We start from the raw sequence: 17236 nt of genomic DNA, 5'->3' as shown, positions 1-17236 counted from the left end.
AATAGATTTCTAGAATGCACGCGTTTTCCGCGCGTCTCGAGCTGCACCCAGACGCGTGTGTCACGCAGGCAGTTAACATCATGGGAGCCGAAATAAAAACGGACACGACACGCAGCCAGTGTGTGTCAGGCCTTTACAAATCTGGAACGCGGTCATTCTTAGAAGCGATAGCCTACTAATAAATTAAGGAATCGTGACGTATTTCATTTCCGGTTTTCTTTTGAAGTATCGGTGCACCGTGCAACAGAGCAAGGTAGGCAACTTACTTCCATATGTCACTCCTCCTCGCGTCATCTTTTTCTACGAGTCGTGGACCACTTGTGCTCATAGACAGTATATAAACGATTATGCTCGCACATGCAGCCATCTCTGTAGTGTTTTGTCACATGACACTGACAGCAGCAGGTTCTTTGCTGCGTGCGTCAGGAAAAAAACACAGACGTCCATAGGGAGGCTTTTTTTTTTTTTTTTTTAAGTATCGATACTGATAAATGTAGGTATCGTGACGTTTTTAATTTCCGAGTATCGCGATACTTTTGAAGTATCGATACATCGTGCAACACTAGCTGGACCCGAATATTTGTTCGGTGGGTTGGTATTCGATTTGAAAATTTGACATTGGAATATATATATATTTTTTTTTCACATCTGGGATCCCCCGCGAAACGGTTCTCATTCGCGCTTGAATAAGGCCGGCGACACACTGACTGCTGGCATGGCCGTTTTTATTTCGGCTCCCATGTTAACAGGTTGGAGTTTGCACACTGCCTGCGTGAGACACGCGTCTCTCAGGCGCGGCTCGAGCCACGCGGAAAACGCGTGCATGCCAGAAATAGAACCGACGGGCAAGTCTTCTCTGCAAGAGCGCAGAACAGCGAAGTTTGTATGGACGGAGTGCATGTCTGAGCTTGTGTTTTGGATTAAGCTGTGTTGCTTTGACATTGTGGAAAATAGAATAATAGAAACAAAATGTATTAGCCTTTTTACCCGTTATTATCAATCTAAATTAATCTCGTTTTTTAATTTAACTTAATTTCGTTTTTCTTTATTTAAATTTCGTTTAATTTCTTTATTTAAATTTCGTTTTTCTTTATTTAAATTTCGTGTTTCTTTATTTAAATTTCGTTTAATTTCTTTATTTAAATTTCGTTTAATTTCTTTATTTAAATTTCGTTTAATTTCTTTATTTAAATTTCGTTTAATTTCTTTATTTAAATTTCATTTAATTTCTTTATTTAAATTTCATTTAATTTCTTTATTTAAATTTCGTTTTTCTTTATTTAAATTTCGTTTAATTTCTTTATTTGAATTTCGTTTTTATTTATTTAAATCTACCCTTTACTGTGTCAGTAATTTTGTAAGTCAGAAAAATATTAGACTACCTTAAAAGTATTGCTTAATTTAACAGACCTGTGTGTGTGTGTGCGTTTTATATCACTAACAGTGTCCGTTCTCGGACGCGTTCTCTGCCCGCATGAGGTGTGCTGCTTCCCGCTCGCGCTGTTCTGTAGTTTACTAAAAGTGTATTAATTCTGAACGTGTCACGTCTCTATCTGGCTACTTTTAATGCAAAATGGCCCTATATAAAGTGTTATAATTACATTAATTATTGGAATATTGCTTGATGTTGTAACGTAGCAGAATGAGCTTTAAAGGGGTGGTAAAACACGATTTCACTTTTCTAACTTTAGTTAGTGTGTAATGTTGCTGTTTGAGCATAAACAACATCTGCAAAGTTACAACGTTCAAAGTTTAAAGCAAAGGGAGATATTTGCTTTTAAAGAATTCAATTTCTAAGAACTACAGAAACGGCCAATAGGGACTACACGACATTCCTGTGGGCTTGCTGACATCACTAAGCCCAAAATTTACATAAACCCCTCCTCTGGGAACACAATACATAGAGGGGGCGATGCCATTTTATGTTGCTTTGGAGAAGAGTTGTTGTGGTAGTAGAGTGCCGTTGCCGCTATGCCGTCGAAACGCTGTTATTTTCACCCAGATTGCAGGTCCACTTTGTTCAGTCTTCCTAAGGACGGTTACAATTTATTTTTAACTCGGTCCCTCATAATTATAATCCAAATGTCGCTCTCTGTGCTGCACATTTTCCGGAGGAAAGCTTCCTCAATCTACGAGTTACAATGCAGGATTCACACAACGGCTTGTCCTGAAAGATCGAGCAGTTCCAACTTTAAAAACAGAAGCTGTTGTTTACGAGCCACAACATGTAAGTATTATTTTTTCGTTGATGAGTTTTCCTGTAATAGTTTGTATTGTTAATTGTACATCGTAGCGAGCAAGTAAACGAAGGACAACGCTGTTTGTCTCCACAAACCAGTTTGTTAAATGCTAACGTTAATTCATACTTATCCGACAATACAAACTTCTGTTTAATATCACCAGCGCAGCGAACTTGGAATGTTCGTGGTTGTTGTCGTTTATGTGATCACTGTAAATTATTCTTTGATTATAGCTTTTATGTATTGTTTATCTACAGGCATGCTTAACATGGTTTGTGTTTGATTTGGCTACTGTTATAAAGCCGATGTTTAGTGTTCGTATTGGGTTAATAGTTCCGGCGACAGATATTTAGCTACAATCATTTTAAATATACAAAAGTAACAGTGTCATATAGCGATCACAATAGATCTGCAGTCTTAAAAAAAAAAACATACCTTTCTGAAACGTCCTTTAACAGCCGTTCTTGAACAGGTTCTGCTCGATCCTCTCAACTAACATTCTCTGGGTCTGATTCGGGCTCAAACTGGTATGGGAATATTAACGCCGTTGTTTACTGAAGCACAAACTACCGTGAGGGTAAGGGGCGTTTCCGAAACAACGTGCACTTGGCGGTTAGCGAATCACAACACAGTGGTCCAGCAAACCAATCTGAGCCCATTGTGTATTTTTGAGGGCGGGGCTTCTTAGAACCAGGAAATCATCCGACCGTTTTCACAAGGAGGGACAGAGCAGTGTAGAATAATGGTTAAATATGTGAAAAATAATGCGAATTTTAAAAAACGAAGCATGAACACATGTTACAGTGCACCCCACAAACACGATCAAGCCTTCGAAAAAAGGTGTTTTACCACCCCTTTAACACTGTTAACGGCTGTTATTTTTTTACCAGTTCTTTGTAACAGCTTTTAGGTGCTTTATTGGCAGCGTCATCCTTACATAAATCACTGAACGCTGCATTTTTTTAAATATTAAATATTAATTTATCGGCCGTTATAAATGCCGATACCGATAGTTAGGAAAATGCCTAATATCGGCCGATAATATCGGCCCGCCGATATATCGGTCGGGCTCTACTAAATAGATCTGATTTTATGAAGGTGATAATACAAAGTAATTTAGTTAACAAGACAACATTGTTACCCAACAATTAGGGGTTCTCTGATTGATCGGCTATCGGCCAATAATGGCTTTAGGAAGATTGACCGGCGGTCTCTATAAAGGCCGATCTCATGCTGACGACGCATAAAGACTAATAACGATAATGACTTTGATAATGCTGAAGGTGAGGGTCTTTATTAATAACTCACACCAAAGTCATTTGAAAACTTTCTGTGAAATGTAATTTCACAAACAATTATGTCACTTGCACAATCGAGGCAGTGTCGCATCATCACTAAAATTTATAATTTGCTTTTCTTTCTAAGTCTTGCTAGTGTTTAAACCTCTCAGCACTCACGGTCACACACATGGCTGCCGCACAAACAGCTCGCCAGTACACAATTGCGCTTAAATGGTCAAATACACACAAAGGTATGTACAAAATTACTGTCTTGACTAGAATGCGTGTGTAAACGCAGTCGGTTTTGTCTTAAGTGAACGTAAACGGCTGATATAGTTTAGTGACAGTATATTGGATCCGTACAGCTCTTAAAGTGACAGCATCACATAATAATGATTTTTAAAAATATTTTTTTGTTTAATTCAAATGAATGACACTCGCTGCTCTTGAATGACTAACTTTTGTAACCTGAATTGTAAGGATTAATTTGTATTTATACCATGGGCTGTTTAAATACTCGATTCTGATTGGCTGGAAGGTGTGCAGTAAAACCGTTTAATGCACAGGTAGTTCCAGTCAGTTTGATTACAGTTCGAAATGAATCCGCTACATTGGTAACCATAGTAACACAGATACACTTGCAAGCAGAGTGAGAGACGCATATGAAAACGTTTAGGTAGGCTAAATGGATGATTTTTGAATATCGTTTAATTTGTATCAGTGTTGCCTGTCATTCATAAATAATTGTAATAAATCTAATTAAAGAATCATTAAGTTAGCTATATGCTTAAGCAACGAGGGAACTGCAGTAGCTGCTAGACTTTAAATAAGAGATCGACGCACACAGGTAGGCTAACGTTAACTCGCGCACGCATCTCTCTCTCTCTCTGTTCCTTCTCCTTCAGTTCTCTGTCTCTCTCTTTTAATAATGAATTTAAATAAATGTGAATTCATTCAAATAAAAGCAATCCGATGGCTCTACTTTATTTAAAGCGAACGGAGTGCAAGAACTGACGAGCCTTAACTTAAGAAATAACCGTAATTTTTACACGTCTGTGAAAAAATTACACTGTAAACATCAGTTACAGCTTTAACTTATTTTTAACTTGGCAAATAACCAAGGTATAAGCGGGATAATCCACGGCTAGCCATGCATTAAAGAATTTTAATGCACTTCGTAGAGGCAACCACCCTCCGCTTCGCGTCGGGTGGTTCTTCGTAGAGTTCTCAACGGGTCGGGTCGGCCCGACAAACCCGACGGGACCCGCGGGTTCGGGCCGGGTTCGGGTTGAAAATATAATCAAATGACTCGGGTCGGGTCGGACCTCGGGCTTAATCTTTTCCGCTAAAAAAATAAATAAAACATTTATTAATCATCGCTGCTGTTCACCGTAAAGTAAGTCTGGCTGCTGCGTGTAACGTGCATCATGGAGAGGGGCGGGGGCAGACCTGACGCCTTTAGCCTGGAGAAGAAGATGGAGTTGGTGAGAAGTAAACTTGCCGCAGGTGAATTCACCGTCGCTACTACGGCCTATTTATATATTTAAAGTTTATTGTTTCAGTTGTTTGTTTTGTTAAAACGTGTGAACATTAAAGGTTGATTTGAATTCCCATCTGCTGGTCATGATAATACGGTTATGAGAGAAAAAAAAAATCCGACGCGGCGTCGGGCCGCGGGCCGGGTTCGGGCAGATAATTCATGTTTATGTGTAGGCCTGTCACGATAACAAATTTTGCTGGACGATAAATTGTCCAAGAAATTATCGCGATAAACGATAATATTGTCGTTCTGAGACCATTTTCATTTAATATAATTATAATGGCATAATAATGCAGGTACACCTTTTCAACGATCTATAAACTTTTATTTCTAAAGAATATTAAACATTGAAAACGGAAAACATTTTAAATATCCAAAAAAATGAACAAAACAACCAAAAACAATGAAAGCAATGGACTCTTAGTGTCTGTTAACAAAATAAATGTCTGTTAATATATAAAATGAAACAAAATTGCACTTCAAAAAATATTAAACATTAGGCTTTAGACATTATTAAATGGTGATACATTCCATAACAGGCAAAACTGACAGTTAGGACCTTTGTAAACAAATAAAAAAAAGCCTCAACAAGCCATATCGCACAATTTTGCACTGTTACTTTGTCCTCCTGTTACTTTGTCAAGTGATTGTGTACTGTCGGGAAGACGGAGACGCACTTTATTGCGTGTGTATGCTACGCACTGAAAATACTTGGTTAGGATTAGGGGTGAGGAGTGCGTGCGTATTACACGCCATAAAGAGCGTATCATATGCACGCAAAAACTATTTTTGGCGTATAAATGGCACGAGAAATAACATTCGTGGTATAGATATGCATTTTCATGTGATCGGGCTCGCTGTCGCAACTCACAACTAGCGTCTTCTCTCTCTCCCGGCAGTAGCCGCAAACAGTCCCGCCTTTCCCACACAAAGACCATGTGACTGACAAGTGCCGCGCCGCCGCCTCCCCACACAAAGACCATGCAACTGACAACAAGAGGGTTCACTCCTCCTACGCTAAAGAACCGAGAGTGGTCATCCAGTCTCTTTGGTAGAGAGAGAGAGACGAGGAAAACAAACAAGCATGCAAATGGAATTATCGCGGCCGGAAAAATTATCGAGCTCATTTTTTTTATCGTGCGATTAATCGACTTATCGACTATCGCGACAGGCCTATTTATGTGTCGGGTTACATCGGGTCCGGGCTTTAAAAGCCACGGGCCGGATCGGGTCGGGTTGTAATTTTCAGGCCCGTTGAGAACTCTAGTTCTTCGCCTCTACGTCGTGCATTAAAATCCTTTAATGCATGGCTAGCCGTGGATTATCCCTTACTTAATTTATTCAGGGAAGACCATCCAGCATTATTTTACATGTGATTCCTTATTAAATTTCTTTAGTATTTCTTACAATACTCAATACTACTGTTAGGCCTAGCTGGAAAAAATAATGTTTTATTTGTATCTTTATTTTATTTATTTGTGCAACTGCTTGTAAATTGTTTATTTGTTCTTCTTTTATTACTGACTGTTTACTTGTCTTTTGTGATTTCAGCACATAGTTTGAAATCAGTTTTTTTCTGTGTGTATGCTATTGTGCAACAATTGCCCCATTGTAAAAACAGAAATCCACTGCATGATCAAACATCCAGGTGAGATAATTATATATTTGAAAATTGTGTAAGTCACCTCACCATCCCATTTTCAAAAATGAAATTCAGGCCCTGAATAAATTTCTGTAAAATTCCTGATTGGAGAATTATCCCTATAAATAATTCTACATGATAAAAAGGCTTCAAATAGATTGGTATCGGTGATCGTATCGGCAGATACTGCTACTCTCTGAATTAGTTTAGTAAATGATAATATAACGTTTAGAAATATAATAAATTGTTTTTCTTTCACAGGTACATGAAGTTTAAATTACAATCAAAGCAGATTCCTGAAGTAAGCACCCAAAATTCTTGAATAAGTTTTGTTGTATCTGCAGAATTGGTTAGTAAACGAGCAGATAAATGAGTGGCTGTGAAATGAAGCACTTTTAATGTTTTCAGTCTGTTGAAGAGAAGCAGGACAGTCCTGATCAGACTGAAGAGAACGGCATCATGGCTTCAGCATCATGGTGAGACCGAACACACTCTTCCCTTCAGGTCGTCACACTGTTTTCAACACGAGCACGTCTGATGTGTGTGTGTGTGTGTGTGTGTGTGTGTGTGTGTGTGTGTGTGTGTGTGTGTCTTCATAGTGCCAGTGGCTCCTCAGAGGAGCAGAAAGTGCCATCTATCTCACAAGAGCCCAATCTTGATGATCAGCTGGCCGCGTCAAGGTAGGCTTTACATTACTGTCCTTACTAAACAAACAAACATGTCAGACATTTTCTCTTAATCTAATTGATCTGACTTATTTCGTAAAGAAATGTTTCCTATTTGTGTGTACCCTATTTTGGACAGACTCATGCAGTTTCTGAACCCTGATCCACTCAATCCAGACCAAGAGTCTCTTGATGCCAAAGTAAGAGCCTCACTGTTAGTTTTCTGTGTTTCCTCATGATGGTGTGTGTTGTGTTGTGTCGTCTACCCTGACTGTGCTGTTTCGCAGGCTGCGCGCTGTGATCCGGGTCACCTGGGGGTTTTAGTGCACTCCGCCCTGCGTGTCGAACCCTGCAGAAACCTGGCACGCGCTCCCATCAGCGAGCAATTCAGAAAGGTCAATCAGCAGGCCTTAAAAATGTCATATTGCTTTATTTATTATTTTGCGTTATTTGACACTTTTCTACTGTAAAGTGCTATGGCCATGTGCACAACTTAATTACCTTTCTTCTGAGGTATTATTTGTGACTTTTAACATTTGTGTAAGAGGATTTGGGATTATACTTTAATTAGTGCTGGGCAACAATTAATCACATCCAAAATTAAAGTTTGTTTACATAATATATGTGTGTGTGCGCTGTGTGTTATTATTTTGTATATATAAATACACAAACATGCATCTATATATTTAAGAAAAATGTGTTATTTATATAAAAATATTTATTTCTATATAATATAAATTAGTATAAATATATATACAGTATATACCTGCAAATATTTCTTAAATATATACATGCATTTGTGTGTATTTTTATATATATATTTTTATATATATATATATATATATATATAAATAAAATTGATATTTTGGGTGTGATTAATCGTTGTCCAGCACTAATTTTAATTTAAGATGTTTTTTACCTGTTATTTGTGCTCATGTTTTGATGTTTCAGTTCCTGCTGTGGAGGAAGTATAGTGGGCCGAGTGTAGCAGAGAGCTACTGTTGGCCCGCGGTGGCTCGGGGTTTCGACACGGTGCTGGTGTCGCACAACGGGGACAATCCTCTGTCCTACATTCCTCCTCTGCTCATGCTGTTACAGACGGTCTCTGTCGTCTCCAGTCTCGCTGCTCGCACTGGGGTGAGATTCCTAAACATATCCTAAATGTTTACAAGAATTTGTAAATTCAGAGAAATTCACAATTTTGAATAGTGTCCGTCCCTTGCATGTACTTTATTAGACAGGTGAGCAAATGTACATAAAACAAATCAATGTTATATAGCTCAACATGATGAAATGTTAGAATATGATCAGTGTCTTATGCTAATGTTGATCTAGCTCACTGCTAGTCTCATACAGACAAAATAACACAGTCATGTTAAAAACATCAATGTTTTCACCCATCCATAAACATTATTAGATCCATCAGCATGACAGCAAGTTCCATGATTCCGCTTATCACTGTGTCATTAATCTACGCATTTGTTTTTGTAAGAGGTTTGCGACCCCTAGCGGCAATTTTTTTTTTTACATATTGTTGCTTTAAACTAGAGGTCGACCGATTCATCGGTTTTGCCGATTAATCGGCACCGATAGTTGATTGGTGGAACTATCGTTATCGGCAAAAATACATACCGATAGTTTTTCCTGGTTGCGTCCGTTGCTGGAGCGGCTGAGAAGCGCGCGCTGTCATTCATTACACAGTAAGAGAGAGCTGAGAAGGCTCTGCTGGCATCATGCAGTACAAGAGCAGCTTCTAGAGGTGTAATACAAACTATCGCTGATGCCTCGTGTTGTTTATTTCCACATGTGATTCTGCGTGCTGCACTGAGAGCACACGCTGCGTGGAGAGCGCTCAGATGCGCGTTTAAACCACCAACAGCTAAAAGGTATTTTTTCATATTATTATAAAGCGATTAATTTGTTGACTAAATGCTGCATTAGTAGAGAAAGAACAGTACAACAGTTTGTTTGTTTGCCTTCGAGGCTGAGAGGACGCTAACATTAGTACCAGTACCTCAAGTGGTTAAAACACTGACAAAAATAAACTAAGTCCGAACCGAATGTTTAATGTCACAATTGTTAACATCTAATTGCATTAGTTTATATCCAGCTAGTCACTTTTATGCATTAAATATGCAGAGAAGTTGCATATTTAAAGCTAGAGATGTAAGATAGCAAACTGATATGTTCATACAGCCGACAGAAACATAAATCAGAAAAGCATTCGATTTCGGTTATTTTTGCATCATCACTTTAATATGTATTTTGTTATTTTGATTAGATAATCATCAAGTGTTTATAAAATAGAAGCAAAAGTGTGAGACTATACATGTAATATTTATGTAATTTCAATGCTCTGGCGTTGTAGATATTTAAAGTTGGCCATCTTTAAGCATGACTGTTTGGGTTTAATATGAAATCATAACACTTACAATAAAATTCCATATGTAACATTAACTATGGTTAATAACTGTTGTATAAGGATTGTTCATTGTTTGTTTGTTAATTAACATGTACTAATACATTTTTTAATTAAGGTTTTTATTTGTTTACCATTTGTTAACCATCAAACTAACATGAATGATCAAGGTGCAATTTGTTTTTATCCAGTATCAATTTTTAAAACTATCGGTTCATTAATCGGTTATCGGCAAGTATGGCCCAACCTAGCTATCGTTATCGGTAAAATCCACTATCGGTCGACCTCTACTTTAAACCATCAAAGTTAAAGGGTTAGTTCACCCAAAAATGAAAATTCTGTCAGTAATTACTCACCCTCATGTTGTTCCAACCCCGTTAAACTTTCGTTCATCTTCGGAACACAAATTAATATATTTTTAATGAAATCTGAGAGCTGTCTCACTCCTCCATAGGCTTCTAAGGGATTGAACTTGCCGGCCCAGAATAGATAGTGAAAACATCGTTAAAATAGTCCAAGTGACTACAGTGGTGCAACCATATGTTTATCAAGCAACGAGAATACTTTTTATGCGCAAAAAACAAACAAAACTAACGACTTATATTCCACTATTCCTTATCTTCTCCGTGGGCCTGAGTGAGTTCACGTAGTATAACTGCGCAGCGCGTCTATGTAATCGCGTCTATGTCTATGTTTTTGTATGTAATTGTTACCGTTCTGTGCCCATCATCCGTTATCTCCACCACTTAATCAAACCACTCTTCTTTAAAACATGATGATGTGATTTTATTTCACGTCTTTGCGTTCCTAGTTGCCTCTCCTAATGAGCTATTTGGTCTGCAAACGTGACACTATTTTTACCGCGACTGATTTGTCTCACTGCCACTCACACGCGCTCACATCATTCTCTTTCTATGAAACCTGTAAACTGCATTCACCAGTTTTCACTCTATAGCGATACCAACTCTATAGATGTTGACCAGAGCACTGCCATTATTTCTCACCTAAACTATTATCAAATGGATTTCCCCACGCATTTCGCGTCTGTCCTCTGCGCGGCATTTTATTCTTTCTGCACTGCCGCGGCATCAGAAGTGCATGTCCATTAAGGTGGCCCTTATTTTTCAAGTTTTGATTTATAATTGTCTGACCCCCTCAAGTTGTTCCAATACATGAAAAAATAATTCAGGCAAAATATGAGCTCATTTGAACAATATTTAGAGGTGGCTCGATGACGTTGAAATTTTGTATAATCAGTTATTATGCTCAATTTGTGATAATTACCACTTGCCTAATTTTATCTCAACTATTTAAATTACATACTTGCTTATTTAATGGCAATTCTGAATTTACACCTATTTTGCACAAAATATATTCTATGCATTTCTTGCAGAAGCATAAATTGTGTTAACGATGGGCTAATGAAGCCACTTTCGCAGAAATGTGTGGTGTTAAGAAACTCTGAACTATTGACTTTGAACTGTGCAAAGTAGAGTTTTATGACAGACTAATTGTAAAATAATTTTTTGCAGCTTAGATCATTTCTATGAGGTGTCCAGAACAACATACTAAGTCCTAAGAAATCCTAGTTGAGGAAATATGTCAAATTCTCATCAATCCAAGATGTGTGCCAATAAGGCCAGGCAACAATACACCCCAATGGGGCTATTATTTCCTTTACTCCTATCAAAATGAAACTTTACCCACAAAAGTATTTTTTTTGTATTACAAGTTTCTTTGAAAATTAATTTTAATATGCAAATGAGCTATACACTAATCGAATATGCCCAAAATACACCCAAATAGGCTTAATTTTTTCCTTTACTCCTACCACAATAAAACTTTACATAGTAAAAGTATACATGAAAAGTAACTTTTTTTGTATTACAAGTTTCTTTTGAAATGAATTTGAATATGCACATCATGAATGCCACACTTATTGCATGTCCTAATTTGCATATAGACAGAAACACCATTCATATGTATGACAAATACATCGGCCCGATCTTCATCCAATCATCCTACTGCCAATGGGTGATGGCAATGCTGTTTTTAGACTGGCCTCTAACCTGAAAACTGCCTGGCTTGGTAGTACCTGCCAGGGGTATAACCCCCTCCTGTACAGTCTTCAGGGTCGGTAACAAAAAGGGTTATTTTTGGTGTTTTTTCTTTAACTAACCTATATTGCTGTTGCTAGCTTCTCATAACACTGCAAAGCTACTTTACAAACGGTGGAAGTCTGATGTGTGGCCCCCCTGGTCTGAAATACTTGCTAACTACAAAAAGAGAAGCAGTTTTGGTGTCTGGCAAAATTATTTTAAAGAGCTGGAATGTCTGGAAAGTATGTCTATCTGGTTTTTCATCTGTCTTCTGTGTGAGAGTGAATCGTTTAGTTGGTAAGAATGACTTCTGCCTGTAATCTCGTAATCTTACCAACAATACCAATCATTTGTAAATCTACCAGCCCAAAATTGAATCTCACCATGTTACTATTGACTAAGATGGCTATTCTGACTTTCTTCTGATGTTATCTGTGGGGGAATGTCATTAGGTAAGGCTTGTTCGCAAAAAAAAAAAAAAAAAAGAATTTAGAAAGCAACTAGAGGCAAGATTGTGCAATCAATTCTTAAGGTCAATATAAGTCTATTTGTGGCAAGTGACCCAGGTATGTGTGGCAAGTGACTTCAAATTTATCGTGTTTATGCATAGGTTAACTTACTGAATGGACATGAATGTGCTAGTTATTTGGCCCCTGTTTTTTCTACTTGTGACTTTATGGTTTCTTGCCCATAAGTCAATTAGGCCTAGTGTTGAGCTCATTTGCATATTTAAAATTGATTTTTCAAAGAAACTTGTAAAACAAAAATGTTACTTTTCATGTATACTTTTACTGTGTAAAGGTTTATTGTGGTAGGAGTAAAGGAAAAAATTAAGCCTATGCGGGTGTATTTTGGGTTGCCTATATTCGATTAGTGTATAGCTCATTTGCATATTAAAATGAATTTTCAAAGAAACTTGTAATACAAATTTTTTTTGTTTTCGTGGGTTTTTTCATTGGGTAAAGTTTCATTTTGATAGGAGAAAAGGAAAAAAATATCCCCATTGGGGTGTATTGTTGCCTGTCCTTATTGGCACACATCTTGGATTGATGAGAATTTAACATATTTCCTCAACTAGGATTTCTTAGGACTTTTAGTATGTTGTTCTGGACACCTCATAGAAATGATCTAAGCTGCAAAAAAATTATTTTACAATTAGTTCTATTTTGGGCTCCAAAATGAGTTACTTTGCCTGGACTATCTGTTAAAAGATGCGTATCATCAGTTATCTTACAATAGTCAAATGTATGTTGTGTAAGATATATTTGGTTAAATAATTAATATTGTACTCACATTGAATTGTGATCAAGTAATAGGCTATGTGATTTGATGCATTCTCAGGGAACTACACTAACCTTTTCCACTGGTGGCACTTGTGCTACTAACTTTTTCAGTTACTGACGCAAAACATGATTTGGTCGCACAAATTATTTATAGTAAGCCGCTCTGGATAATAATAAACAATATGAAACTGTATTACAGATGTGCTTTTTATTTTACTTGCCATCTTTTAAACCACATGCCTTCTTGTTTTTGTTTTCTTTAACATTGGTTTGGATAGATTTTCTCCTAAATGGATTTCAACATGCTATGGTTGGCACAGGGCAGACTCCTGAACTCTTAAGTAGTGATGCACCGATGTGAAAATTGTGGTCGATACCGATAATAACCGATATTAATATTGCTGTTATGGCATAAAACAGTAAAAAACAAAAAAAACAAAAAACAGGAACACTGTGTACAATTAAGATAGGCTACTTAATTTATTATTCCAATGGCAAAAATATTGTATCACGATTTTTTTCAGGAAAATCACAATTCACGATTTTATCACAATTCTTTTTTATGTTGGTTTTACTATTTTGCGACTGAGCATTACAGCCAAAACTTATGTCCATATTTTAAAAACAAAGCCTTGGGTAACAAAACATATACCGTATAAAAAAATGGCAGACAGGGACGAAGATAAAAATATTTGTCATTATTTTCTTTGTTATTAAATATTAAAATCAAAGATGCACATTACACATACACAACTTAATATACAAATTAAATAAACAGTGTTTTATGTTTTCAGCTTCAGTAGGTGTATTTAACAGTAGCATTGAAGACAGTAATTAAATGAACAAATATGAAAATAAAACAAAATAGACTTCACTGTATAAATTATACATTGATACTTATTAAAGCTACTTCAGTCAAGAGCAGTGAGTGATTTTCTCTTTGCATTTTGTTGTTTTATTAACATTAAAGGAATAGTTCTCCTAAAAATTCAAATTGTCATAATTTACTCTCTCAAGTTGTTTTAAACTCAAATGAGTTTCTTTCTTCTGTTGAAAATATAAGTTATTTGGAAGAATGTGGGTAACCAAACAGTTGATGTACCCCAGTGACTTAGTATATTTTTCTCCTTTGGAAGTCAATGGGGACCAGCTACTGGATAGCCACATTCTTCAAAATATTAATATTAGAAAATATTAGAAGGAAATTAATACAGGTTTGGAACAACATTAGAGTGCGTAAATGATTTTTGGGTGAACTATCCCTTTAAGGACAGAGTTGCGCGCGACGCGTCTAATATACACGCATTTGACAAGCAGATTTACTCAATTTTCTCAAGTTTGCTTTCACTTTAGACATAACCGACTTTGTTTATCTAAACCTTGTGTGTATTTAACAGTATAAGCACAATAAGACTCGAAAGATAACTTAGTCCATTATCCAGGCGCTGGTAGACAGGCTTTTAGTGCATGTGAGCTTCACATGTACGCGCTGAGGAAGGAACGCACACGTTAGAACACGTTAAAATATAAAACGTTAAATATTAAATGTAAACTATAGCCCGTCAATTTTCATTTTACAATTATCTTCTCTCTCTGTGTGTGCGCGTCCGTGTTTGTGTGAGAGAGAGAGAGAGCCGCTCGCGCAGCACTGATACAATGGTAGGCTACGTTTTAATCTAAGTAACGGTCGCGGGGCTGAAGTTAACTTGATGTTTTGAATGCTCAGAGGCAGAGCACGTTGCAAAACGTATTCTTAAAATACACATTTCTGTTTTAATAAATGCTCATAGTAAATCATAGCATATTGCCTAAAACATAGGTACAAAAATAATCAGTGATACATTTGCGACCCATTAAAAATTAGGGTCGCAATAGCATTTCAAAAGGTCGCATATGCGACCATTTTGGTCGCAGTGTAGTTCCCTGCATTCTGCAAACTGTATATAGTATTGAATACAATGCTCAATGCTAAACGTTTTAGAATGAAGAATTTTGCTGAATTGTAGAATTGCCTACAAAAACAGCGAACTTTGATGTGCTTGAGCTACCTCTAAATATTAATACTTTTGCCCCATTTTTTTCTGTGGTGTTTTTAGCATAAATGGAACAAATCTAGGGGGTCAGGCTGCAGAAAAACGTAAAAAAAAAAAAATTCGTACACTTAAGGGCCACCCTAATGTCCATAGGAACCAATCACGCGCACGCACAGCTTAGCGGGAACATTGCTTACGGGTTGACTGGTTCCTGTGGTGCAGCTCCATCTCTGGGCTCAGTGATCGCCAGACAGTTTTTTTAAATATGTCCTTGCAGTGTGTTTACGGTATTATCCAAATCCAAAAACCAAATGGCCAAGAACAGAAATGTGATTTTCATCTCAGAGCACACAGTTCTAAACTCTTTTCCTCTAATCCTCTTGTCATGATCTGATCCCAGTTGTGCCGCTACACCTTGACTGTGTTTGTCTGCAGCCTGTGGCGGTGATTCTGTGTCCGGGCTGGGAGAAAGTTCAGACGGTGCTGGAGCTCCTGGAGGACAGCAGAGCCACTCAAAGTCTCCATCCCACCAGTGTTCTGCTGGGCCTGGACCAGGACGAGCCCAAGAAGTTCAAGATCCAGAGGAACTGTGAGTGTCCGTCCGAAGCACACGAGTTGTTGATTGTGGGGAGTCTGGATCAAAACCCAAAGCTGAGATGTTGTTGGGATGCCATTACAGGTCAGCTGCTGGTGACGACCCCGTTCTCCATGATGAGACTTCTGGAAGCTCAGTGCTTTCTGTTCCTGAGGCTGTGTCACCTGGTGCTGGACGAGGCCGATGTCCTTTATTCACAAGCTCCTGAGCAGGTGACGCCAAAGAGGAGGAGTGCACAGTTTGTGCCCTTTCAGACCAAATTTATCCCACTTTAAATTAGGGATGAGTCACGATTTTCGAATATTCGATTAGTTGATTTTTTTTAATAGAATATCGAATAGGTTGTGCGATTATTCTCTTCCCCATGTTTTCGGGTTCTGATGCGGTGGTGACACGTTCATGTAACTAGAGGGTGGCGGTGCCAATGACGCATGTAAAAGCTGTCAATCAGCTCTCAAACAACAGAAGAACACATCGTCTCACACCAGAGCATGTGAGCGGAGTGGTGATATTTCCTCCAGAGTGGAGAGCGCATTTCTGAAGATTACGCTCCGCTCGCTCAGTCCACTCAGCGCCCTTTGTGACGTGCTGGTTCGAAATATGTGTGAAATAAGTAGGGCTGCCCGTGCACGACTTAAGTTTTTTTCTAGTCAACTAGTAGTTGAGCCATTAATCTAATATTTATGGGAGAGAATACTAAACCATAATGAGTGTCAAGTGTCTCGTCTAACTGTGCGTTTTCCCACACTTGAAGACAGGCTCTCACTATTTGAAGATGTAAACTGGATTCCACTCAATGATTAGGCCTTATTATTTCCATCCATTTATTTATTGTAGCATTAAGCTCTGTAGGTGAAAAACCTTTAAAGAAATAAACATACATACTAGTGCTGCACGATTAATCGTATCGCAATCGCGATGTCAAGCCTACGCGATTATTATGCAAAATGCTGCGATTTTATATGAAATAAACAAATTAGCTCTGTTAACGCACTTATGAATGCAAATGCTTTTAAACCATTAATGCGCGATAAGACATAAAAGAACGAGCCGCCTGTGAATGTCCTCCTGACACACACACACACACACACACACACACACACACAGATAGACGCGCGCCAGTATCAAGTTCTCTTTCGCGGTAGAACGAACAACACACATGTATGCCATAATGAACGCGCTGCCTGTGAATGTCTGACTGTGACAGACAGAAAGACTCGCGCTAATATCGTGCGTGCGCACAAAACAGCAACAGTTCTCTTTCGAGCTTGAACGAACAATAACAATAACAGCTGATTATCACCAATCTGTGTGTGCATTTATTTTCCTTGAGAACCAAGCAAGTTGACTCATGAAACCATTTGTTTATTATATCGCATATCACAATCGTAATCGCAATATTGACCTCAATTATCGCAATATGACATTTTCCCCAAATCG

At 37.8% G+C, this 17236-nt stretch overlaps 1 protein-coding gene across 1 annotated transcript in view; it reads left to right on the top strand.

The window, feature by feature from the left end:
- tdrd12 (tudor domain containing 12) overlaps positions 1–17236 on the top strand; it is a gene marked incomplete at its 3' end in the record, with an annotated part of 87445 nt that overhangs the window by 24927 nt on the left and 45282 nt on the right. The window contains exons 13-20 of the mRNA XM_081355893.1: positions 6964–7003; positions 7111–7178; positions 7302–7382; positions 7507–7567; positions 7655–7762; positions 8319–8504; positions 15637–15790; positions 15881–16008. Of these exons, the coding sequence (XP_081212019.1) occupies positions 6964–7003; positions 7111–7178; positions 7302–7382; positions 7507–7567; positions 7655–7762; positions 8319–8504; positions 15637–15790; positions 15881–16008 (826 nt within the window). The remainder of the gene's footprint in view (positions 1–6963; positions 7004–7110; positions 7179–7301; positions 7383–7506; positions 7568–7654; positions 7763–8318; positions 8505–15636; positions 15791–15880; positions 16009–17236) is intronic.

This window comes from Scardinius erythrophthalmus, assembly GCF_964197995.2.
Source record: "Scardinius erythrophthalmus genome assembly, chromosome: 24".
NCBI lineage: Eukaryota > Metazoa > Chordata > Actinopteri > Cypriniformes > Leuciscidae > Scardinius > Scardinius erythrophthalmus.
Note: the sequence above shows the minus strand (reverse complement) of the source record. Positions and strands in the feature narration are given on the sequence as shown.